At 38.4% G+C, this 25,980-nt stretch overlaps 2 protein-coding genes and 1 long non-coding RNA gene across 10 annotated transcripts; 1 reads left to right on the top strand and 2 right to left on the bottom strand.

Moving 5' to 3' along the window:
* Positions 1-68: 68 nt before the first annotated feature.
* On the bottom strand, positions 69-16,140 carry LOC111266270 (short transient receptor potential channel 5). Of its 6 annotated transcripts, none has more exons than XM_022843623.2 (11): positions 14,469-16,140; positions 13,794-13,924; positions 7,788-7,935; positions 5,584-5,747; positions 5,035-5,303; positions 4,524-4,684; positions 3,393-4,115; positions 2,879-3,107; positions 2,368-2,520; positions 1,990-2,091; positions 69-1,624 (listed from the first exon to the last, which is right to left on the bottom strand). In XM_022843623.2, the coding sequence occupies exons 3-11, from the start codon at positions 7,898-7,900 to the stop codon at positions 1,370-1,372; spliced, it is 2,169 nt and encodes a 722-aa protein (XP_022699358.1). In that variant the 5' UTR covers positions 7,901-7,935; positions 13,794-13,924; positions 14,469-16,140; the 3' UTR covers positions 69-1,369. The 6 variants fall into 6 exon arrangements, with proteins under 6 accessions (XP_022699358.1, XP_022699355.1, XP_086826968.1 ...); XM_022843620.2 differs by having other exon boundaries at positions 7,788-7,984; XM_086970842.1 differs by having other exon boundaries at positions 7,788-7,984; positions 13,794-13,988.
* LOC111266283 (uncharacterized) lies at positions 1,633-7,855 on the top strand. The gene is made up of 3 exons (XR_002683999.2): positions 1,633-1,940; positions 2,126-2,183; positions 7,769-7,855. It is a non-coding gene; the product is annotated as an uncharacterized LOC111266283 (long non-coding RNA).
* Positions 16,141-16,899: 759 nt separating the features above from the next.
* Positions 16,900-25,952, bottom strand: LOC111266269 (uncharacterized). Of its 3 annotated transcripts, XM_022843615.2 has the most exons (12): positions 25,554-25,952; positions 24,650-24,837; positions 24,000-24,099; positions 23,597-23,746; positions 23,050-23,282; positions 22,294-22,627; positions 20,808-22,015; positions 19,980-20,220; positions 19,233-19,706; positions 18,861-19,000; positions 18,270-18,599; positions 16,900-17,895 (listed from the first exon to the last, which is right to left on the bottom strand). In XM_022843615.2, exons 1-12 carry the CDS (start codon positions 25,848-25,850, stop codon positions 17,733-17,735), a joined length of 3,858 nt encoding a protein of 1,285 aa, XP_022699350.1. In that variant the 5' UTR covers positions 25,851-25,952; the 3' UTR covers positions 16,900-17,732. The 3 variants fall into 3 exon arrangements, with proteins under 3 accessions (XP_022699350.1, XP_022699353.1, XP_022699351.1); XM_022843616.2 differs by lacking the exon at positions 16,900-17,895 and having other exon boundaries at positions 18,457-18,599; positions 18,923-19,000; XM_022843618.2 differs by lacking the exons at positions 24,000-24,099; positions 25,554-25,952 and having other exon boundaries at positions 24,650-24,729.
* Positions 25,953-25,980: the final 28 nt, after the last annotated feature.

A 25,980-nucleotide genomic window follows, 5' to 3' on the forward strand; every position in this document is an offset into this window, starting at 1 on the left:
CTAAAAATATTAGGCTTTCACGGGCGAATCTGGTGGACTTGAAATGAAAATATACAACACTGACCGAATGAGTTTTTTAAACAAGTAGATATTGGATTGTTTTTTATTTTAGTATCTCGTAGCAGCAAATATTCTCAGTGCAGGTACTAGCCAAATATCCGTCTGCTAGCAGGGCGTAGTCCAACAGTTATTCAGTTTAAACCTGACGAATTCCTACAGCTAAATAATATCTAAAGCGAAGACGGCATTGATTTCAAGATTACGTTTTTTGATGTGATATTTAGTAGCCATTTTTCATGTGCAAAACCTGAGATTGAGTTATCTTCCGGTATCCACGAGCTCTCCTAACCTGTTTGTATCGACTGTTTTCATATAAATCTTCTGTGACTTGCTTCCAAATTTTATTCCAGAGTTAGCATAAACTACATCTACCGATTTAAAATTAGAATGAATATTATTAATACAGTCGTCTGGCAATGTTCTCTTGCATATTTATAACTAAAAAATAAGAGAAAATCTGTATCGTTACTATCTAGCTTAAAATTATCTTGCTGTAATTTTTCGCCGCTGAAGTTCAGCTCTTTTCAGTTCCTATTTTTATAGATGTCATGAGGTAAGGAAGGTATAAATAAACGAGTTTGCTAACGATGTCCGTGATCTTGATAATATTACTGTAGTCGTAAATTTTATTGCAGTTAAATGTTTGCACCGAAAAAAATATCGTCCACTGATAATCAATCTTCGGAGCAATAATATAAAGAAAATAAGTATTGCCTGTGGATTAACTATTATTACCTAATAATTATGGCGCTTATTTACAATATAAAACGACTTGCGTGTAAGATATGTGCATTTCATTTGTGTCTAGAGGCGGTAACACTCGATTATCATATTTGGCAAGGTTGCCAAAAAATCTCCTGTTCTGTAGGATTTTTTTAGATAACTTTTATGGGTTGTAATTCCGACGAAGAGCGTATAGGCCAGCTTGTTTTGTCTCATACTTAGATTCATTATGTTCCTCAGTCGGGAGTCTTGCTTTATTATTAGCTAGTTGTCCTAGCAGTGCAGTAAGAACGTGAAATGGTTCAAAGTTAGTGTCAGGTGTATAGAGTCGGATATTTTTCACTTTGTACTGAAATGGTTGGTTGTCTGAGGCACTGTTTATCAATAGTTGTACCGGACGTAGCTAAATAGACCAAACGTTTCAGTTTACTGTCATGGTTGGTCACAGTCACAGTTTTCTGCTTTAATATGGGTGATACGTCTAACTCACTAAAACTTGTTTATTCGAACTTTCTACCAACGTATCCACACAGAATGTTAGTACATAGTACTTATGACTGACAAAGTCGCACATATGTGATTCATGTTAGTGTGCGAATGCCGCCCCTAAAAAAGCCAGTTTGGAAGGGTGCCTCAGTTTAACCTGTTGACCAGCTCCAAATGAATCACGTCGATTGTAATTCGAATTGTAATTGCTGCCCGTGCCCCCAGGTGGGCCGGGTGTGGTGGACGAATAATCCTGCGTCGAAAGAAATGATGACAGAACTCTTGATAATGCGTGATCCCGTTCTTCGAGCTCACGTAACTGGAGATAACGTCGAATAAGAACGATGATAAGACTCTACGAAAGGATATAAAAAAACAAAAAAAAACCTAAATTAATTTAAGGTCTATCGTACTTATCCTATTAGGTGTTGGCAGTTAGAAAAAACATAACGCATTGAAAAACAAAAACGTATTTGGCGAGAAGAAACGTCAGTGAGTTTTATGAAACGTGTCAAAATATTGAAGAAATAGCAGCAAACATAGAAATTTCATATTCAATATGCCATTTAGTTATTGAGCAGCAATTTACCGATATTTCTAAATGTGTAGCAGTGTTAATTATGAAAACTATCTACATGGTTTTCTTATGTATCGTATTTGAAACATATAAGGTAAGTATACTTCAAGAGTAATCAAAATAATTGATATAGAACGACTCACTTGATAATTATGTTGGTACCGCTTTTGAAGCTCTCTAGCCTGCTCAAAATCAGGAAAACAAGCCCACTCAGGAGAGCACTGTTCACGTGCTCGTCGCCATTCCTAAAAAAGGTGAAACGTCTGCTTTGCATTTCAGATGAATTACAGGCATACTAAGAATTGTCCATTTATCGGATTCGACCGGATATTAATAGGTGAGTTTCAGACAATGTACTCTATTTGAACGCTGTTCAAATCAGCTAATGTCTGACACCATATAGAGTAGGTTAATCTTAATTAAATGTTTGGAACTATCCCGATTATGAATCGCTTACTATAATCGTTGCTAACTCTTAAAAATACCTGTGCACTGATATACTTATGACAAAAGTTAGCTACCTTTTCCCAGAGTGACATCCCAATTTTGTATGCCTGATTGATACAGTAGGCCGATGGCAAAAGATTGAAAGGTGCTGGAATAGCCGTATGATTATCAAAGTACTGGATCCATTGAGATGCCCTAGCAAACATCCACTCCTGATACGCATTTTCCTGAAATATTAAAGGATTTGTAATGAATTCAAGATTTTTGCTACAAGTTTATTCCTTTTTCCACTTTTGCGCTTTTCAAATCTCGTTTGCTTTAATAAATAAATAAATTTAACATGCCCCGAATGAAAATCGTGCCAGAAAACTTTAAAATGCTCAACAGGCACATCTTATTGAGACGAGTGTCAAGGTGAAAAAGTGGATAAATGTTATCGTATAACAGACGAAGCAAGGTCCCTGGAAAAGAAGTTGATAATAGGACGATTGCTGTTTATATATATATATATATATATATAAACAGCAATCGATCGACCAACAGACAGAAAGATACATCTAATCTACGTCTATGGACATTACAAACCTGAATACGCTGGAAGCTATCAGACATCATGGCAATAAGCATGTTGAGTAATACGATTACTGTCAGAATGTGAAACAGTGCCCAAAGTCCGTAACCGACTGCTTCAGTGAAGTAGTGCTTGAGGATACGGTCGGCACTCCCGATGTTTTGAGAAACCACTAGGTCTGCGTCTGTCGGAGAACCCATCGCGTATATTCCCCAAAACAGGGACTTCAAAGTATGACCGACGCTGTCAGTGTACAAAAACAGAGTGTGTTGAATCGTTGTACAGTATTGTTTTATCCAAATTTTAAGCCCTCCATATAATTTACCAGATTCTAATGGCTACCTTATTGCAAACGTCTTCCTATGATTATGAAGTTCTAAACTGAGATTAGTGAGCACGTAGGGAGTGAACGTTGTTGCACAGCATTACTGATATCTGACTGTGTTTTACATAGGCCGAACAACACGCAAAGGTAAAGGCATGAATAGCTCATGGGTTGTAACAGTTTACTAGAAAAAAGTTATTAACCTGACGAATGCCGCTGGTTGTGTCACATTTCGAATACCCCGAATGCGAAGTACGTTGCCGTTGTAGTTCTTGTAGACTGAATTCAGCCCGGCGCAAAAAGCTACGAAGACGATAAGCAGGATGATCATAAAACGGAAGATGTCTCCAGTCATCCGATTCAACGAAATACTCAGTGGCCCGATAATTTTGCTTAACTGACACAGTTGAAGCAATCGACAAAATGCCATCACTGTGGCAATTGCGTACAATGCCTCACCAATGAGGTACGGGTGATACCATGGCCAAAGCTCACGTTGAAGGTTGTCGCGAATCGTTCGGGAGGTCGCAAACACAACAAGGTAAAGAATTTCCGCAACCAGAAAGAGAAAGAACATCACCAGCTGGTAAACCGACCATAGAGAGCGCATGAATATTCGAAAGCCCAACGTGTACATGCTGAGCATTAGTTCCCACACGTAGCCGACGACAAATATGCCTACGAGAACTTCACTCCAGAGCGCGCGAAACCGAAATTGGTCTCGACGACCATAGAATAGCGTGATGAGAATTAGCGATAGAAAGATCAGATACAGTGTCAAATGGTGGATAAACTTATTCATGGGTACACGGAATACGTGCAGAAGCTTAGCTCGAGGATAGATGAGAAAAGTGAGACAGAGAAGGGGGGTAAAAAGCACCTGCGTGAAGATGTGGAAAAAGCGTCTATAGAATGACCAGGAATACCTGAAAGTAGAACAAAATGGCCCGAACAAAAATCTACTTTTTAGCATTTTACATTCATTAGGCATACTTCTGCACCAATAGCTGCAGTGAAGCCATGGAGTACAGAATGAGTAAAAGCTATGCGAGCTAACTGAATGGCACGCATGGAATTAAACAACTATAGTGTACAACATACAAGAGGTTGAACAATAGATTTAAAGTAAGATATAGATTTATAACTAGGAAAACATAAGGACCTTCATTAGAGAAAGAGTCGGAGTACAGCTTATGTTTGCTTTTTGTAAACGTACGCTTTGCTCAATTGTAAGCCTACTTTGGCATTGCGGATGTAGATTTCATTGAAAACAGCAACACATTGTCGAATAATTTAGTGCTACCCCAGAGTTTCCTCTTTAATTTGCTACTAACCATTGTGGTATACCGGACATCCACAATGTGTGCAGAACTTGTTGGCAGTTTGGCCTGGCCACAAACTGTTTCTGTTGCAATAAAATGGCAAGATAGAGCCGAGGGAAACGAAATGGCCTTGAATCCGGAAAACCTTGAGTTTGTGATAGAACTGTTTGTACCTGAAGTCATTGTCAGAAGCGTTTTTCTTAGAGTTATCGCTTCGTACAGGTTACAAACGAAATAGTTTTCGTAAGATATCCTTTGATTTCCGTGCAATCCGTTTGACTACAATTGTAAAACAATGGCGCAAATTATGCAACATGTGGCGGTAGCCAGACGTACAGTGCATCGGTTATTGGGTTAAAATGCATCGAGAGTAAATTGATCGCTTTCTTGAAACCAGAACATGAGTAACGCAATCGATGTCGGCTTGTCAAACAACTACAGTCATATTCGTAATTCAGTCAACTGCTGAAGCACAGTATAGTGTAAATAGTATGTTGTTGTAGCTAGTATTTGGCTTAATCACCTCCTCGGATGTTTGGCACTGATCGAGCAGTTCAGCTGCGAAATGTTCACATTGCTGAGAAAGTTGTAACAATTCCTCGCGGAACTCTGGCCGCTCTATTGCTTCGGTCTTCAGGTCACGCGACATGTAAAAGGCTGTCAATATTGGGTCCGGTGACGTGAGAACCAGATAAGTAGGAGACGCGAGTCCTCGTAACGAGTTAAGCTCGACTTGGGATTCGGACAGCTCTTCATGATGATCTGCATTTGCACACCGTAACTCGCACTTACCTATAGTTGAAACGTTCAATACCGCATGATGGGAAATTCTCAGTGCGCGACGTATGGTCATTGAATCATGTGAAACTTCAACAGGGCCTAGCATTTCTCTATAATTTTTCGTAATTTAGCTTACTTTAAGAAAAACATAGGTGTGCAGAAGACGTACCGTACGGATAATCCACAACACCTCAATAGCAATGCGCGGATGAAATAAAAAGCAGTAGTTAGCATATTAATTTTCAGTGCGTTAGCTCTAAATAGTTAAACGTCAAGCTAATTGCAAGCTTACATTGTCGTGGATGCGGTTTTTCTATGTGGTGACCCTTGTCGAGAAGCAACTTGGTTATGTCCAGTCTGTCTAGTAAGGCGGCTTGAACAATCGGACACATGTTATCGACGAGAATATTAGGGTATTCTGAAGGTCGTTCGGCTGCCGCTCGCAGGGCCGCCGGACTAACGGAACCATAGATGGATACAGATGAGTACAGAAGGCATTATGAGATCTAGCTATTAATGCAGGCATAACCTCGATACGAGTAAGTAACACAATAAACGGATGTGTGACTATTTACCAATTTACAGATATATTATTTACACATCGTTGACAAGGTATCGTTAAGGTTTAAGCTTTTTATACGTGCTTTTGTTGCAAATACTTATGTAAGGCAAGGAGAAATTAGTTAGGTATTTGAAGCTCTCTATAAATATTATTATTTATTTAACAGCGTCGTTCATTATCAGCCCAGGATAACAGCAGGTTATCTTGGGCTGTGATCCAAACCCTTTTGGCATGATTTAAGTCAAATCAAATTTTATTAGTTGTATAGGAACAGCTTTTTTATATTTATTATTTTATATTATAACGGGCGAGTAACTTTATGTTATATCTGGCTATATATTAGCTCAATTGAGACACAGATCCCGATGTCGTATCTTGTCTTATTACATTGGCGGAGAATCTTCGTTCGGTAAAGCCCTTTAAAGGGTTCGATGAATATAATAACATTAGGTAAACTGGCAAAAAAAACTATCTATATGTATAGGTTCTATAAAGATCTTGGTGTTTACCCTTTTCCTTTGGCCTGCTATGAGTTTTCCACACTGCCTGCGTTCCACCTGAGTCCGTCTGTAGCAGTTCTTACTTTAATCGAAACATATAGTCTCAAAACTGCGTATATGACATAGCTTTCTTCGTTAAGGCAATATTCTTTAATGGGAAATTTATAGTGGAATTAGTCACTATTGTAAGGCATTGAAGGCTAATACCCAGTATGACACAGCGCTTGTCATAATTGGCTTCCGCCATTTGAAGCTCAAGATCTATATTTGAACCATAAACGAGACAATGGATGGCCACAGGAGGTGGATGATAATGAACTGCAAGTTCCTCCGATTAGGAGGTCTCTGCGCATACACTGAGTTAGTCCGACTATTGTCTCGAACTGTCTGTATGTATTAAAGCAGTCTACATTAAATATTAGAGGCAGTAAAATGAGCTTCACATTAACTCTACGAGAGATCGGTTCCGGAAAGAAAAAAATTCACCAACAATATTTACCACACGAATCAGTCTGGCGTACGCCTCGATATGGAGAACCTTATGGATTTGGTGGGATCCAAGTCTGTGCTATAAACTGCGGAAACGATCGATAGAGGCTAAGAATTGACTCAGGCCGGCAGGCTGAATTTAAAGTTGGTAACATAAAGGATCTAAAGCGATAGAAAGTTGTGCAAAGTAGTGCAATTTTGTGGCAAAATTTGCTTCCACGAGACGCTGGTGATCCCAAATATTTTGTTGGATTTTGGAAAAAATTCGTTTACGTCAGGTTTGTAGCTAAGATCGTGTCACATCGAGAATTACAACTATTTGAATCCACGCAACACGGCTTAGATGACTAACGATACAAAACAAGTTGCAGATGTATGAAAGTGGGTCCACGTATAGATCGTTTTGATCGAACATTGTTTCGTTATTTGGGCGATTATTCCATCTGCTGCCCAAAAACGCCAAATAAATTAGTAAGCCAGGCTAGCACTTTCAAAATATTAATGATGTGGTTATTTCGAAGAAGACTGAAAAACTAAATAGCTTTATCGGCGACATGTAGAGTATTTTTAACGTTACGTTTGGTACGAGGTAAGGTTTTCATTTGAGAGCTAATTATGTTGCGTAACAACAATTGGGAACGGTTAATTCTACATACGTATTTCCTTTTCTCTAGGTAAAATCACGTACTTAATTCAACTGTTGCGATACAATACGCAGCGCAATCTAACGAAGCGTAATTTAAACTAGTATAATAGGCATTTTAAGCTATAAATGATGTTGTGAATATTAAAATGGTCTTTTTAAAAGTATTATAAAACAAATATTTGCATATAGTAAACATATTAATATCCATATAACAAGCAAAAAACTAAAACACTGCGAAATTATAGAACTTCGATTTTTTCATCACTCGGATCTCTAATAGGATGCTAATAGTCGGTTACCTGTCAAGTAGCGTGCTGACCTCATCGATCATGTTTTCCTCGATGGCCACGAGTACAGCCTTATACACGAGTTCGGTTTCGATTTTAGGATGTCCGAGCAGTTCCTGGACCATGTGGGGATCTCGACAGCGGACAGCTATTTCAAGAGCTCCTCGACCACGGAAATCAAGACAGTTTACATTTAAATCTGGATGGTTCTATAATACAATAAAAGAATATTCACAATAGCTTGATTTCAACTACATTACTTTCGTTAGCCTTCGTGACGGGTTGCTTACGATACTGGTTTTTCCTATATATATATGCGTGTGTATGTGTGTGCGCGCTTTTTCATTACGACATTTATTTGCTTCGTAACTCCAAGTTACTATACAAGGTGCTGCGTAATTACGATGCTGCAGGTCACTAATAGCGCTTTAATGACGGTAAAATATTTACTGTAGATACGAAGATCAATCTTAAATTCTTCAGCAACACAATGACGGGGCAAATGCTTCCAAACATAAGCAAAAAACTGACAAAAAAAATTCTGCTCAGAGTAACATAATGAACTGGTCGTGTGCCTCAATTCCCGTGTTCTTCAGATCTGGCCTGAATGACTGCCTAACGGCTTGGCACAAAATGCGAAATAAGCACACTTGATCTGACTTCTTATAACATCGTTCTGCTTTCAAAGCTCAACAAACATTTTCATTGCAAAATATTGTGTCCAGTTGAGGTTTATTCCCACGATTGAGTTCGAAAATTGTTTTCACGGAATTTAAATGGGATTACTTCTAAGGAGACAGCTGAATCATCTCTCTGGCACAAAGCTAAATGGCAATAGATGTTTAAATGCTTCATGCCGCTTTAGAATACCGGACCAGAGAGTTATAAGATGTACTTCTTCTGTATATATTATACTCTGCCTATCACTTTGGAACGGAACCGAAATTTGCTAAACTCAAAGATTAACCAGTCATGTTATGCTGTGGTATTGACGAGATTACTATAAGGATCGCAATTAATACATAAAACGGAAGATTATTTCCAAACGTCATAATTCTGTTAGGCAGAATAATTCTCGCTTAAGCGATTCGAACCTTAAGTTTTTCAATATAATAATTTTTATATATATTAATATAATTCATATATACTCATTTTCCCTCTGGAAGGCTTAAGATCAACAGCTTACGACCGATAACTAGCTATCTTCTATCTAGGTGCATATTATATAGTATATATATAAATACCTAAGTGCATGGATGTTACTACCAAGTTGAACGAGTTTCGACAGTATACAGACGGTTAGACTCATTGCATATGCATAGATTATTAATCTGCTTGATCCACATGTTCAATGACCTCAATCTCAATACTCGGCCTATTAATCAAAGCCAGAAAGAATCCACCTATAGTGTTAGAAGATTAGAGAAGACACATAATTAACATTTAGCTCTGCCATTATTTATTATGATGTTAAGTGTTAGAATATTTTGTCGTTATTCAATACACTACAGTGGTGTATCTTAACAGTTTTTTAGTAAGATGTTTTTTAGTTCATTATTACTACTTTTAAGACCTCTGTACTAGCGTTAGTAGATATGCAAGGTCCACTTGGTTTTTTTTGCGATTTGGCAAGGGCAATTGCTTCAAGGCGGCTTATATCATGATAAGGATATAAAATAAGTTCATTCACTGGTCAGGTCCTTAAAATCCCCATTTACTATTGTATTGATAGCAATTGGGTTAGTATAATTTTCTATGGAATATGTTTTTTTTTCTTGTTTAATTGCATTTGGATCTTGCACGATAGAATAACAGCCATTTTTGCTTCAGAAAAGGTTTCTAAGTGTGTACTGTATGATAAGACTTAGTCATTTTCGTGTAGGTAATGCGCTGGCATGCTCGTTAGCGTGCACTCCTATAGCATATAAGCATACTGAACGGCACGCGTATTCTGTGACACACAGATACCCCTTAGTGTGACTATTAAGCGAGCTACAAGACATGCTTTGATGAAGGCATCATCTATTGACGTTGACATATCTCGTTTAGTTTCAAATGTATCTGACACACAAGTCCAACTAATATAGGAAGTTTAAGTTCTACGTTAGTTTTGTAATACCAGTGCTCTTATCCGGCTGACCAAAGTGAAGACCAACATTGAAGAGGTTTGCCATACCAACCATTACACATTGATCCGTAATTCTGTGTGTAAATCCAATTGATTCTCAAAGACCGTTAAACTCAATCAAGTTCGACATTACCTTACCATAGAAAGCATTGGATTTCAAAATGGTGCATCTCACAAGCTGTAAAAATAACGTTGAAAATAGTGTGGGCAGTTTCTTGTCAACGTCATAATATCAGCTGTGTTTGCAGTTCCGTTCGATAGCCTGTGTCAATTCGACCGATTGCTAGTAACATTTAAGCGCTCACCTGGCCCGGTATTTTGGCTCGAGACGCGCACCATCTGCAGGACGTTGCAGGTTGCCAATAGCCTCCTGGCGCAGCTTCATAGCGATACTCAGTCTACACTACACACTAATTTACTGATTTAATCAGGTTAGTATTTTAAACAGATTACAGTATTTATTTTAATCATGCTTATATATACGAACTGGGATGACATTGTAGGAACATTTATGCTACCCAGTTCTTGTTATCACACGGTTCACTGGCCGCATATTATGGCACAGAACTTCAATAGCTTCAATAACAGGATACATAGCCGAAAGCAGAAATAACAAAATGTAAAAAACATACACACACATTAGCAGAGACGCACACATATGGATATATATATATATATATATATATATATATATATATATATATATATACCAATAGCGCAAAAAACATTACACAGAGCAATCCGCACCTGGTCCTCTGCTGCTGTTATGCCTCTTAAGGAAAAACTGCTAACGAAGGGCTACCGCCAATGTCGTGACGTTGCATAACAAGAGCAAATACCGGCAAATATCACAAAGGATTTACCCGAGACTGCGTCTAAGATTAAAACGGCACAGACAAATCAATGCAGCACCATATCGAACGCGAAAAACGTGCTTGCCTTGAGATATGACAACAGGTGAATAACTGTGGTTATGATTTACATGTTTAAAGAACATATTCCACTACAGCACTTATCGTTTAATCATGTACATGACAATGAGTTAAAAAGATGTGTAAGTGGGAATCAACTCAGCGGCGTTTTGTCGAATCGTCAGTTAAAAATAAACATTTTATATAGTTGTTGCCCTATGCTTTTTAAGGTTCAGCTGGTGATCATCTATTCTCGTAAGGTTAGCCAAACCCTTATCCTTGGTGCACTTCGAACCATGCTTGTTAAACCAAAAGTGTTTTAAAATTCACTGAATTGATTCAATGAAACCTCCATGAGTCATTAGAAAGTAATGTTTATCGAAGTGGTATTACGAGTATTAAATATCCAACGTTTACAACTACTGAATTAAACAAACTCTATGGAGGAAAACTTGATTGAAAAAAAGAAAATCTAGTACCTTCGAGTGTAATTGGGGACTTTAAAATTGCTAGGTTTTTTTCTCTCCTGCCAATTAGATGGAAAAGAGCCATTAGGTGGATTGATTCGAAAGAATAATTTAAGTCACTTGACTTCGTTTATTTTTCCCGGATACATTTCATATCCTAACTGCACAATGACACCTACCTTGATACCTGTCCATTAGATACAAATAGTTTACATTTGCATTCGTTACATTGTGCTTCGGTACAAATAGGTATTTCAGCAAAGTCATTTGATTGTTCAATTTACGTGCTGCCTAACGCGTACCTTATAACTAAAAGATATCAGGATTCGTTGTCTTAACGACACATTCTACAAAATGTGTGTGAACAAAGAACAGTACCTTTTTTATGTTCGAACTCCACTCCCCTGGTGCTTACAAGCTCTCAAGACAGTCCGGTTTTTACGGTGAATTTGTCTGTTAAGGCTAATCCTCTGTTGATTACCATTTAACGAAGAATTGGCATTGGTCCTATACGTGTCAAGCCATTGAGTAAGTAGGTAGTCAAAAAAAAAAAAGCTAGGACGAATTTCCGGTGAATCGTTCATATTTGGATAATATACCAACAAAAGCGATTGCGTTTGCTTATATGCCCCATCTATAGGAAATTTCCGAAAAATTTAGGCTGCACGAAAAAAGCAAAGTTTGGACAGCTGTTTCGGAATTGAAGATGTCAAGTGTTATTAGGAAAGGGCAACTGCAAGTTTTAGCCGGATATATTAATGGATAGTGCTAAAGTAAAGACTTAGCAATCAAGGCCCACTTAAGGTAAACTGAAGGAAAATTAAAATTCAATGATTCAACTTAATAATTATCAAGGCTTACTAAATAAATAATGTATCATGCTGGCACATTGCGTTTATTGGAAAAATCTTACACATTTTTTCTGTTTAACTGTGCGCTTCCATAACGATGCTGATATGGAGCACTTGTCTTTTTTAAACAAACATTAAGCTGAATTGAACTGCAACATGAATATCAGTTGATCAAAAGTTAAAAAGGAAGAAAGTAATGTGCTTATTATATACCTGAGATAAATTGGAAAACTGAAAATAAAAATTGGATTATCCATGATTTTAGCATGTTAGTTTGTTATATTAAAAATTATGTTACTGGTTGTAAAAGTAAACTGGTTGAGATACACGAATTTCGTGAATCATTACTCCGATAGAGAATGCTCATAATGCTCACATAAGTATCACTCTTAAATATCAAACGCATTAAGCAGTTGCAAAATACTTAGGCCTATGCCCAGTCTTGCCTCTTCGATATGAGAAGACTGCATACTTTACTTTTTTCCGGCGCCGCTACATTCGACGAAACCGTTCCCGCACATAATTGCATAAAAGCCTCTATTTGGTAGAACAACTGATCCAAACCAAAATCATTTTAAAGGAAGTTACATCGATGCTGAAGGCGTTAAAAGATACATAATCAAGTCATGCTGGCTTTGGTGTGGAAAAGCTGGACTTTCAGGCTGTATTTTTACTGCACCCGCTAAAAAAACATAGCTTTTCGGTTTTAACCGGAGCTGTTTACTCATAGAAGACCATTTCAAAAAGTTCAATTAATAGGTACCTAATGAGTTACGGTATAAAATTCTAAAGACTTTTTGTCAACCTCACACATTTTTTTATTATTGTGTAAGTCAACGAATTTCCAGGATCCGTAAGACAATTTTGAAGCATCGCCATTAATAATTTTATAGCTTTTTGGTAGGAAACTACGATAAGTGAACCATGATTTCACAACAGTGGTACTTTAATTCCATGTACCTATCAATGTAATCGCGCCTATGAAGGGCTTCCGATATCACGGTTGCACTGGCAACATTCTTAAGAATACTTTTTTGGTCAGTGAGAGATGTTGTAATACACGGGGATATTTCAGTGACCACTGTAGCATGATTTCATAGACAGGGATGATGTGGTCACCCTGGGGTCATTTCCTGGACAGAATCTCATACAAATAGTAGTTTACCAATATTCCGTTGCAGAACTGACTTGAATATAATGAAACGATACGTCGAGTCACATGTGACGGGTTTGTTTTACGTGCAGGAGCCATGGGAATCAACATTTATTGATAAACATTTAGTATTTTGAGGTATCTATAAAATGCAGCAGTCTTCGCACTATATTGATTCGTTCGAGTAATTAATCTTCGGCTGATAGTCATCATGCTATAAAAGCTAACTATGATTTCGTATCAGTATAAACGTTACCAGAATTTGCCCCGATAGGTTGGTTGCTTAAATTTATTTGTTACAGGGCTATGTTATTGTGGTTTTACCTTGCTTTTTCCTTTGCGCAAAATGATACCATTTAAAGAGAGGCCAAATTAATTTTAAAAAAGCGCTGGTTTGGAATACAGACGCGACACTTTGGTCCGTAACATATTGGGCCGTGTATATCGATTTATCTTACTCAGACACCTAAAACTGTTGTTCTCGTGGCTTAATGGTTTTTCGTCTCACCTGAGTTAGCTGCCGTAGATTAAGTATGTCGCCGCTTTTCACCATATCCAGGAAAAGTTTTTCTTCATGCTTCAGGCGGCCCTCGTTAAAGATGACACTTCTCCGAAGTGCCATTTCATCAATGACAAGAGCTGGTTGTGGAGGCGGACACAAGCGAATGTTTCCCAAAGAAGGAAACGTCTGTTCCTCAATTGACTTTCGAAAATTAGGGTTATCCATTGTGTCCCAATATGCATATGTCGAATCGGTAAATACTATTTCTAAGTCAGGTGAAACGAATTAGATTATCAGTAAGCACGGGATTCTTGATTTTGTTGACTTATAACTTTGGTGAACTGTAGTTCTATGTTTGTGAAGTAAAGGCGTTTGGGTGTAAAATTAATTTTTTACAGTATTGTTCGTGTTCCGAAACAATGAGCTCAAAAGCCCTGTTGCTAACGTACATAAGCAAACCTTAAAAACGGATCGACTTTAATCGATACAAGTTCTTGAAGTTTATCCATATAGACATTTACCATAGCGCAAGCGACACAGAACTTTGCGCCAGTATATCGAAACAGTTAGATTTGAAGTTTGAGTTTTTAGGAACACCATAAATTCACTGTAATTTGACGATAGATCATCCGGCTTGTACTAAAAACAACATGCCTAGGAAATTCTAATCGCTTAACATACCAACGGTCGAATAGGCTGCTTTTTTGGCCAAGTTCATCCTACGCATTTATCTAGTAGACTGGCAGTGCAGAATGTGTGCGTTTTCATTCTGTGCTTCTATTTTGCCTGCTGCGTTGCAGTCACCCTCCATGATCTGGTGCCATGTGACCATCGTTCTGACAGACGGCGATGACTCTGCCACAGGTTACTGCACAGGTAGCTGTCAGAGAGAGGGTAGGTAGACGTGCCTATTCTAGCCCTATCGTCTACAGAGGATCGAGTCGACGAGGCAAAACAGCTGGATTGAGCAATGTCTACTGGAGTCAACCCGTAAACGACCGGAGAGTGCTCCTTCGCCCATAGACAAGATTCTGTGCCCGTTCGCATTTTATTCTCCATAGTGGAGCTATACCGCTTCCACTACGACGAACATTCTCCCGAAAGCAATTGCATTCCGTACAACTAAACGGATCCCATTTACAATGAGCAGGTTGTCGCGCGCACGAGTGCCTGTAAGTATCTATCAAGCGATACCTTCCGCGAATCCTGGCCACAGCACTATAGTCAGGACAGCGAAGTCGTCACCAACCATTTGCGAATAGCGCCGTGTCTACCGTTGTCTGCGTACGTGTTTGTTCGTTACTATTTTGTGTAGATGTTTGTTATTAGTTGGGGAAGCAGCATGTCTCGGCACTGATGCGCAAGGTGCGTCGCCAGAAAACCGCTACCATCATTGACTTGTCGCTAGCGCTGTCACTCTCGTCATTATCAGCGACAACCTCAGTGATAACTGCAAATTACTATTAGTACTACATGACAATGGAGCGGTTGCGCGTCGGAACTATTTCTAGCGAGCGCTCCGCCCTTCGTGGCAACAGTGCCCCGCGAAAAATGTCCCTCCACATGCAGATAGTCGCTTACTAGCCCGTCAGCCAGTGAACCACCCACAGCGACCATTTCTTCATTCTCCTTGCCCGTCGTAGCGCTACCATGAGGAATAAACTTATATTTGTGTTATTGAGTATTATATGGTGTTTATTAGTTTTGCGCAAATAACTATGTGTGTGTTTCAATACGTATGTATATATGTTTGTAGTAGCTCTATGGGCCTCCATATCTACATCTGTGTGAGCCCTCGGCGTGTCTCTGTTTGTTTGAAAACGCTTCCGTCTATTCATACGTTACTAGTTGCAGAAAAGTAACAGCTACCAACCCTATAGTAGATAACATTGTTAGATCGGGATAACACTTAGACAGCCGGTAACTCACGCTTATGACATCAATGTTATATAACCACAAATAGTATTACAAAACCATTTTCTCTCTCTCTTGATATATATATATATATATATATATATATATATATATATATATATCGTCATTCTTTGAATAGAATGTACCAGCCGACGAAACGCAATGAGATACTGGCATTATTACCTATCATATATTCACACAATTTGGAAAAACAGCTAACGCTATAGGAGTGGTAATTTTTTTTTTGAATAAATTCTTAGGCGAACTACATTCTTAAGAGGCATGAACGGATTTGCGACTAGCAATAAAGATGAGTCGATTTAGATATTTTAATAACGTAGTTCTTTCAGAGATGCTGGTTAACATCTGCCAGATACTAGACTGTAAGGAAACAACAATACAGAATACTCAGCTATGTTGAACATGTCATGCAGGCTATGCGTCACTATGACGAACAAATGTTAACAGATTTTTCTATGCTTTTAATGTAAATTCTTTGCGATTGGCCGGTGCGAATGGGGCACGAAATATGTAGAGACAACAGTTTGAATTCAAAAGAAGAAGAACATAGGTATGTGCGTAAAGTGAAGAGCATCGAAGGTGCGCACTTTACATTTCACACAAGATCATTTATTTGTAAGGTATAGTGAATAAAGCAATCCCGCAGTTATTAGCGCTAAATAAACAAAACTTGAAAATGTACCTGGGGTATTAGTTGGTATTGGTATTTTGCTCCGGTGTATAGGCATAGCATAAAAAAGTAGTTGCAAATGAGAATAGTTATTTTCGGTATTTGTAAAACGTATGAGAGAAAATTTTGTACAACAGGTATTTTGTGCTATATTATGTCGAACATTGGTTGAATCAGATATAAAGACGCAAAATGATAAATGTTCTTTTTTGCCGCAGATTTGCGTATTGATGAAACAGCTAGCACTATCGAATAACTTGATCCTAAGCCGAATCAATATTTCAGTCAGCAAATAAGATGTATGGCAAATTCTTTTGGCTGAAATAATTTTGCGCCTAATAGTATTATACAATAGGAATTTGAGCACTCATGGATTGTAAAGAACAGCCGCATTTGTTTAATTTTTCTGTCACTTCCAAGTTTTCTCTTAAGTACGTAGTTTTGTCGAACGAACCTGTCTCATTTAAACTATATGACATGGTAAAATAGTCGAGAAAGACCCGTTGGTTATCTTAACACGTTTATTTGATCATTGAAGTATAATGTATCCGAAATATAACCAAGCTTGAAAGGTATGTTAATATATGGTATAAAACTTTTCTCAGTATGCACATATGTTCATTTGGTTGTATCTTTGAATTTTGTTTTATTAGTTTCTTCAATCCTTGAGTAACTTTCTTGCTAGGAAACTTGCCGATTTGCAGTACTGTGTCAGCGTTACATGCATACACTTCTAGAAAGAAGTTCCAACACCTGCACGACTATTCATTTGGTAACACACGAAATTGTGGCTATCAGGCCATCTCGCTATATACATGTTTCATAGACAAAAATATCTCGAGTTTTCCGATGCCGCCGTTAAGCATTCCATCAGCCGACGTTTCATAGATCGCTTGATTGACCAAGCACTCAGTTGCCCTCTATCTTTTCTACAATATGACGATAATAAATGAACAGCTTTTCCCACTAGCAGTTGTTATTAAGTGAATTCAAATAGAAACTAACATCAACACCCAACACAGATTCCAACAAAATCAGGATACCAATAAAACCTATATCATCCGTTAGTCTATAATATTGTGATTTAGGTACAACGGGCTGTCAAACCAAGGATTAGATTAAATCTGCTAACAATGCTGTGACAGTTCGCTATGTATATTGACAGGTACACAAGATATGAATTAAAATTGTGCTATTGAAGAAAACCTATTAATAAAAGACCGTGCTTAATCTTCATTAGATTTTTACCAACAAGTAGGTCAACGTGTTTTCTCCGTTCGAAAAAGAAACTCCTAGCAACCAAGCTCCACCAACAAAACATCCTTTACGGCAACATCTCTCTAATTAGTTGCGCAGGACGGCATGTGCTGTTTACGATATTCCCATACAAGCAAAGCTGCAGAAACATGCACATTGAGCGAACGAACCACTCCCTGCTGTGGGATTTCTACACAGTGGTCCATTTCATGAATAAGGTGCGACGGAAGGCCTTCCTTTTCGTTCCTATAAATAGGCACAGAACAAAATGAACCACGCCAAGAACTCATTGATGTGCATACAATGTTGGCTCATCGCATGCATGTTAAGTTAATTCGTTCATAAGATACAATCGAGCATACAAATGGTAACATCCGAGAATGAGTACGTCTAGTTGTGTTACAAAAGGGAGGATCTTATTAAACGACCGGCAGGTAATAGACGAGTCATCATCTCTCATCAATTCGGCCGCGTACCAGGTGAATACACTTTGCGATTCTAACTACCCTTATGCGATTGAGTGGCATACGGCGAAATACGTATTCAGTAATCAGGGAAGGATAGCCATAAAGTACAGCTGTTTGTAGTGTATAGATTATCTTCATATCTGTTTTCCTTACCCAAGCAATAGAAGTGACTTCTTAGGAAAAACGAAATGATTTAATAGCACACTGCGCGCAGTTTGTTCAACGCCTATAAGAGTAAAGCCTTCGACTTTTTTCTCACGAAGGTAGTCCTCAATGGCTGAAGGCGGCACCCCACGGATCGGCAGCCAATGATGGGAGGATACTGAGAGGTTGTGGAATTCCTTCATGTCAAGTGTCTTGATATTGGCAATAGCCAACTCTGACACAGCAAAGATCTCTGCGGTTCGGCAAATGCCACCGAGATTCGGAAGTCGATCGATCATCGACGCTACCACGATAAGCTGTTCTTGCTCAGATTCGTTCCTGCGAATATAAATAGTAAATAAAGTGAAGTTTCCAAGTTACGTGATTTCAAAATTGACTTGCGAGTTTCACCCTGCCTGTGCATAGTATACGCATGGCTGGGAGGTTTGTTTAATACCCATAACCTAAAGCTTATCGGCAATTGCTTCTCTATCCCTATTAAATTACCTACTTAGCAAAAATTAACAAAACAAAAATAAATTAGCAAAAATAAGAAAATGTAATATAATTGTTTTCTTATTTCTGAAATAAGTATAAAACCTGTAGCTGTTTTGATACGCAGAATTACTTAGACGACCATCCTCCTCGAGTAAGACGCTCACAGGTACTATCTTGCGTTGATAGTTAGCTTCGTGTATAGCCGTTGTTACATCAGGTCTCGAGCAATTTTCGTCGACCAGCTGAATGAAGCACAGGAATTCCGCATCAAAACATGTTAAAACATGTACTAGCATATATACAGATATACTCGACATTTTGAAATAGATTACATTTAGGCAGTTTTAATTTCATTTTCTCTTTGCTTTCCTGTTTTTTTACGTCTAACTTTCCGATTACTTGAATAAATGCAGAATAAAGGTATACATATGTATATGTCATAGACAATATACTGATTGATCAGGATGTGTATACCTCAATCTTCAGTTCAGTATTAACCTCGCGTCCGCTATCTCTTGCCCAACTTGAGTCGCCCTCAAATAGCGCTGATGGGACACAGTCGACATCTGCCAAACCGTATGACTTTGGGATTTTGTCAAACACAAGATCGTAGGTTTCGCATTCGGGTAAAACGCATTCTGACATGTAAAAATCGCTATCCAGTTTCGTAGCATTTTTTGCGCCTCCCCCATAGTTGACAACCCTCTGAAGAGCCTCGAGCTGAGGTCGGTACACGGCATGACATTTCTGGGATTCACAGCGGCATAGGCTGACAATACGACGAAATACGAATTGTGCGTGCAAACGAACTGCAAAATGTTGCGCCATCATCCAAGGCATTACGAGTGGAGCGCTGCGTGTAATAAGTTGACAATCGGGGATAGCGCAACAGACATGCATCAAGATATTAAGGTAGGAGCAAATGGACCCCATGCGTTCAGCGGATGCCTGAAATCACCATTCGAAGAACGAAAACAGGTTAGCACATTATCGTAAGTATGCATGTGGTGTATATATTATGTTCTGTATGTTTTCAAAGATATAGGCGATGTGCAATAAGCGTAGTAGGAAAATGTAAGGACATGTGGTGCAAAAATAGCGGCCAGATTGGAATTAATGCGAACGAATTACGTGTGTGACAAAATTCAGTAAGACAAACACTTCAGAACGCTGGCTAAACTAATTTACAGCGAGAGCTACAACAGTATCTAGGTCATTCACCTTGTCGGTTGCAGATGACATTAAATCAATGACATCGAATTGCCCTCTGAGGATAACCTTGACCGTGCACCACTCCATGAGGATTCGTACAGTCATTTGATGCAATCCATTTTTGAGCTGTTCAAGAACATATATTAGAAACGCGTCCAACATCGGTCCACTTTTAGCTGTATCAAGCAGCACGAGAATAGCTTGCCACGCACGGGTCTTCACACGGTGGATGGTGGAATTATTGAAGTACCTGAAATGGATAAGGTAGTAGGCGCTACGTTATGTTCTACTATCCGCATACAGAGATGGCGGTCAACATGGTTCTATACGCCGTATTTAATAAAAAAATCCGAATATAACGAGAAGCTTAGATATTAACGTTACGTATGTACGTTTGGTGAAAATGCAGAAAATATAGTTGGTTAGGCAACAGGGTTTAACGACTTCAACGAAGTTATCAAGTCATGTGTCTCTAACTTACTTGTTTTAAAAACATAAATTGTTGTTCTTTTTAACACCTTGTATGTTCACAGATGATGTCAACACATGAGTTCAGGAAAATAAATTCGGTCAACATCGTTTTTAATCTGCAAATCAGTTTTTACCCTAAGATAGCAACATCCAAGGTAGCAACGTAGTCTACACAGTCATCTCTCTTTATGGGGTATTTAAATGTATGGTCATGTTATGGATGGCTGGATTAATCTGTTGATGCAGCCAATTTAAATCATACAAGAGATCCAAAGACGTACATAAATAGACGTCATAAGGAAACGTAAATTCAATCTCTAGGATTAACAGTTAATAACAAAACATTTTCAGCAGAATCTTACTAACCTTTTTCTTGTGGATGACACTGCATTATCATGCGATTGGAGCGCTTTAATCAGTTTCCATGCATCATCTGGCTCGATTGTACGGATAAAACTGACACATTTGGCACGGACATTAATCGCCGCTTCGCATTCAGTTAATGTTTTCAGATTAGTAGAATCGGGCATATATGTACTAGTCAGTTTGTTCAGAACGTATCGCTCCGTGTCCAGAATCACCTTTTGATCCTTTCGAAATATTGGCCCATAACATAGACCCAAAGCTACTTGATCACACATAATGCCAATGCATTGTTTGTTTTCTCTGAGAAACCCAATCATTGTTAAATAAAACATTTCACCAAACCAGGGGACGCTGTCCACATATTCCCGAACCATGACGCAGATCTCCAAAAGGTCATCAAATGCAAACAAAAATACAGACCGATCAAAAAGGATCTTCATGAAGACATTGACACACTCAGAAAACATCGACGTGGCTTTTCGTGTTTCTAAACAAGACACCCAAGACATATTCAAAATTCGGCTTAGAGTCTCTCGGGAATCGGCAGCACCCAAATATGCTTTAATGAGCCGCAATAGATCAGATACCATCGGTTGGGGCGTTAAAGGTAACAGTTGACAAGCCAGCTCGAGGGTCTCAGCAGCATGTTTTTGTGAGCTCTGCAAAACGGAGATATTGGAAAGTGTGCGGATCATATAAGTGATGCTCGGTTTGGCAAACATATCGGCCCAGTCGGAAATCTGGGCCACTTCAGAAAAGCATTTCGCACAAATGGGAGAATCCTCCGAACCCATTTTCGACCAAAGGTAAAACAGCCTCCAATCAAGGTGAGCGTTGATAGCATCATTGAGGACGTCACGTTTTAGCCTAGTCTTGCCAAGAACCTCAACAATAGCGTTTTTTTCGTTTTCACGTGTTGCTGATGATTTGAGTAACGCTATTCCAGCTATCTGTACTTTATCAATTTCAATCGCTTTCTTCAAAGCTTTCCAAACCGATGGTACAGTTCGGACCTTTGAAAGTTGTAGCCACAATTGAGGATTATCAGCGTTTAGATTGAGAATTTCTTCTGCACAATCGGACTGCTTCCAAGCAAGGATGCACAGGCCGATGGGACTAAAAGGTTCAACTTCCAAAGGAATGAGATGTTCTCGAATACAACCAGCGTCTTCGAGAAACTGGGATGCAAGTTGACACAGTTGTTTAACCTGAAAAAAATCATCAAAGAGTTTAGGTGTCTTGGAAGAGAATGTCGAGGAAAGTGATCTCGAACAGCTAGTCAAACAAATTAATAACTAAATCAACAAACTACTGAAATAAAAATGTTTCTTCTTGATTGTGTTGTTGGCAGTAGAATGAAAGATCGTTGTAAAAAAACAAAATGGCGTCATAATTGTAACCGATTTTTTTAGAATAGTGTTCGAAAACAGTGGATCAATTGAGGCAAGGGCAAAACTCGTTAACCTATCGGTGTTTGGTAATTTACCTTAACATCTTCAGAAGAGAATTTACATGCAATGTGCAACCAGAGTCGTATTATATACCCTCTAACAAGTGGCTCTTGGAATGACCAAATGTTCAACGCTGTCTGAATTGGCTGAAGGCTCTCTAGTAAGGTGACGCTACCAAGCGACACAATAGCCTCGGATATATACAGAAGTGACACTGAATTCCATGAACTACGGGCACACACGTTGTGTAACAAACACGCAACGAACGAAGAAAATTGTTTCTTATGAATATTTTCCTCAAGACCTTGAAGCCAGTCTCGAAGGCTCGACCCAACCAATGATGGCCCTGCTAGCGGACACGTTTCCGTCCTAAAAAGAAATAAGTGAGCAATCAATTGAATTGTTATTTCTATTTGCTTTTCTTGGCCTCACCTTGATTTGGACTAGTTCACAATTTTCGCCACTAGAATTTCTTTGGCCACTACTGCGGAAACCATGCGCAAACTCGAGCTTGTAGCTTGCACACTTCACATATGTCATCCCTCCTGTATTATTTTCCTTTTTATTGTAGCGATATTTTTATGTGTAAAAAATTTGCTGTTTCTTTTCAGCTCAGAACATAATGAGTAATTTTTTATCGTAAATTCGAAAAAATCCGCCTAACAATTTTTTTTTTCCGCCTAACAATTTTATTTATTTAACATTTAAATTTCTCTCAAATACTTAGTCAATTACTTCGCCGGAGATCTATTGCAGAACGAACACCTGATAAAGACTAAATTATAAGGTACCTGGCGTAAAGTGAGAGTTGATCAATAGCATCCAGAAATGATTCCGCATAGAAGTGTTCTCCGTGATTTGTGAACACGCGCCGATGGAAATTATGAAGACCGAGAAAATATCGAAGACTTGTCATGCGAACCCATGAAGTTTGGTGATAAAAGAGTCGCTGAAACACGCATAAGGTCCAAAAGACGTCCGAGGTAGACGAATCGCGCGTTGTTTCAACAAATTGCATCAGAACCTTAAGAACGAAAAAAATCACAGTTAGTCACAATTTCATTGAAATTAATTACTTGTAAAAGGAAATTTTATACTGTACATATGATACGGGGATATTTTTCATAAACTGACAAATTATTCCCCAATAAACAGAGCTGAATAAGACAAGGCACGACGTGCCTGGCGCATTATGAAGTTGCAAATATTTCGCCATGCGGTACAAATTCCTTCAGATATGTCAATAAAGACAATCGAAGCAGCCTATATATTTTCTGACTATGACAAGACGTAATTATTCATAGTGCGGGAATAAGTATTATACTAAAACACACGTACCGGTTCGATGAGATGCACTTGTTTTTGCTCAGCAACCGACAGCATATTCACGATTAGCTCCCCACACTCTACCCCACACTTGCTAAGAATTTGCCTTAACAATGTTAGGGAGGAGCGTTTGAGATTAGCGTCGTCACTTACATGGAGCGCCTGAACAAAGACAGATCACCCAATTTTTCGTGGGATACCGAATCGAATTAAGTGTGATTTGATTTCTTGTTCCAATGCTATTTCATGTAACACGTCTTGTCATGGAATTTGGTCGAAGAATATTAGCATAGCTGACAGCATCGTTCATACACGGACACGCCTTAGCAGAACATGTAAAATCTAGGTAAGCTTTCACAAATGTGTATGCAAATAACCAGAAACATCCAGGAAAGACTGCGGGCCTCTAAATCACCTTTAGCGCAACGCTCAATCGTTTGGCGACGTCGTTACAGGACAGGGCCCAATCCACGTATGACGCCTTTACGCACTGTAATGCTATGAGCAGCTTTATCCTAGTGCAATAAAAAAAATTTAATATTAACACACGCGTTCATAGAAAACGATTATAGAAACCAACTAATGCACAAAATATATAGAAAAAAATGTTGCAAATTATTCTCTCGAACTTAAAAAATACTTTACAAAAATTGAACTGTTTCCGTGTTTTTTAGCTCTGCTACTGAGGACATCACGGGTTAACTCTTTCATAAATGATTCAAGTAAGAATCAAAGAAAAGGTAACTGCTTCAAGTAACACAGCTTTTACAAAAGGTCATGCATTCGGGCCCAAACACAGATGCCTTTTTATGGGTTGTATTTTAGGGCATTCTAAATGACACATTTGCGCGTTTCTGACGCTTTTGTATGAAGATAAACTCCGATGCGAGCAGCATTTGCTAATATATGTTATCGTTGCATATAGGCATATTCGTATAAAACCATACAACTAAATCGCTATATATATATATATATATATATATATATAATATGGCTTTATAATAAGGTTTTGAAGTCCACTATATGTAGAAAATTTTAATAGACAACATATTATAAAATACTTACAATGTGGTATCATCCAGAATTTTTGTGGCTGCACTAAGTAGCATATCCTTATCCTGCACAGCCTGCATACCATGGATTAGCGCCGTAGAAGGTAATTCGTTAATACGATTTAATAGATCACTTTGAGTCACAACATTTGACTGAAGGGCTAGTTTCAATAAGCTTGGTCCACAGCCCATATCGACATCCTGAAAAGATTTACGCGAGGATTACTTTCAGCTAAGTCATGCTATGTGTGCTACCACTGCAAAAATACAGGTAAAATAATAACTATTTTATACTGACACACTGTTTGAATTACGAATGGTACTATGAAAAATAAAACATGGCACTACCCGAAAAACTTATCCTGTAGAGTCTGAAAGCGATGTTGCCGTTCATACTTCATAACCTTGTCGATAATTTTAAAAATTATTATTAACAGTAATGCAGGTTTCTAATGTATCATAAATGTCTTGTTGTTTGCTAATGACGTGCATGTTAGCCGCACCGCTCTAATATAAAAGCCGCTTATTCAGGTATCTAGCACAAACGATAGGTGGCAACGAACAGATGGGTGTAACGAAATGAAAGGACATGATTTTCGGTTCCGGAACAGTAGGAAATAATAGGAAAGGAAGAGACAACGCCTGAATAATCTAGGAATTTCTGCACCGTTAAGAAATTACGTTATATTTTTTACGTTTACAATGCCTATGGTACTGATACGTTATTAAAGAAAAAAAAACATTTCCAATAGAATTCCCAGCGATGACAAAATCAGTTTCATTGTTTGATTAATTTCATGCTCTTTGACTAGCGCGAGAGATTACAGATACGATAAGACAGCGAGTTCAGTAATCTTGTTCATGTAAAATATATGATACGATAAAACACTAGACACTAAGTTTGCAAAAAAACTTACGCAAACAGCAGCCCAAAGAGTTTCACTTCGGTTCGACCATTTTTTCACAGAGAGGCGATCTATGATGCAGCACACCCAGTGCAAGTACTCCTGGCACTGACCATGGTCTTTCTGAGTGGATTTCGTATAGAATTCGTCTAGGCGATCGATGAGTTCATCTTCTAGAACTGAACAAAGACTTGGGTTGTTCCTCAACGCGTTGCTAACTTTCCTTAATTTGTCAAGATCTCCCAAAGAAGATTTCACATAGTTAGATAACTTCTCGGTATCAATGATTTTGCTCAAAATTGTTTCCATATTTAAGTACGTGTGCTTCTGTCTGTCTATATAATATGCTAAACACTTCACAGACAGAAAAGAATCCAGATAATTAAATGAGAAGCATAAAACTGATTTGTGTAAGAAAACGCGGGATGTTCGATTTTCG

The sequence above is a fragment of the Varroa jacobsoni genome, unplaced genomic scaffold, assembly GCF_002532875.2.
Source record: "Varroa jacobsoni isolate VJ856 unplaced genomic scaffold, vjacob_1.0 scaffold_1069, whole genome shotgun sequence".
Classification (NCBI taxonomy): domain Eukaryota; kingdom Metazoa; phylum Arthropoda; class Arachnida; order Mesostigmata; family Varroidae; genus Varroa; species Varroa jacobsoni.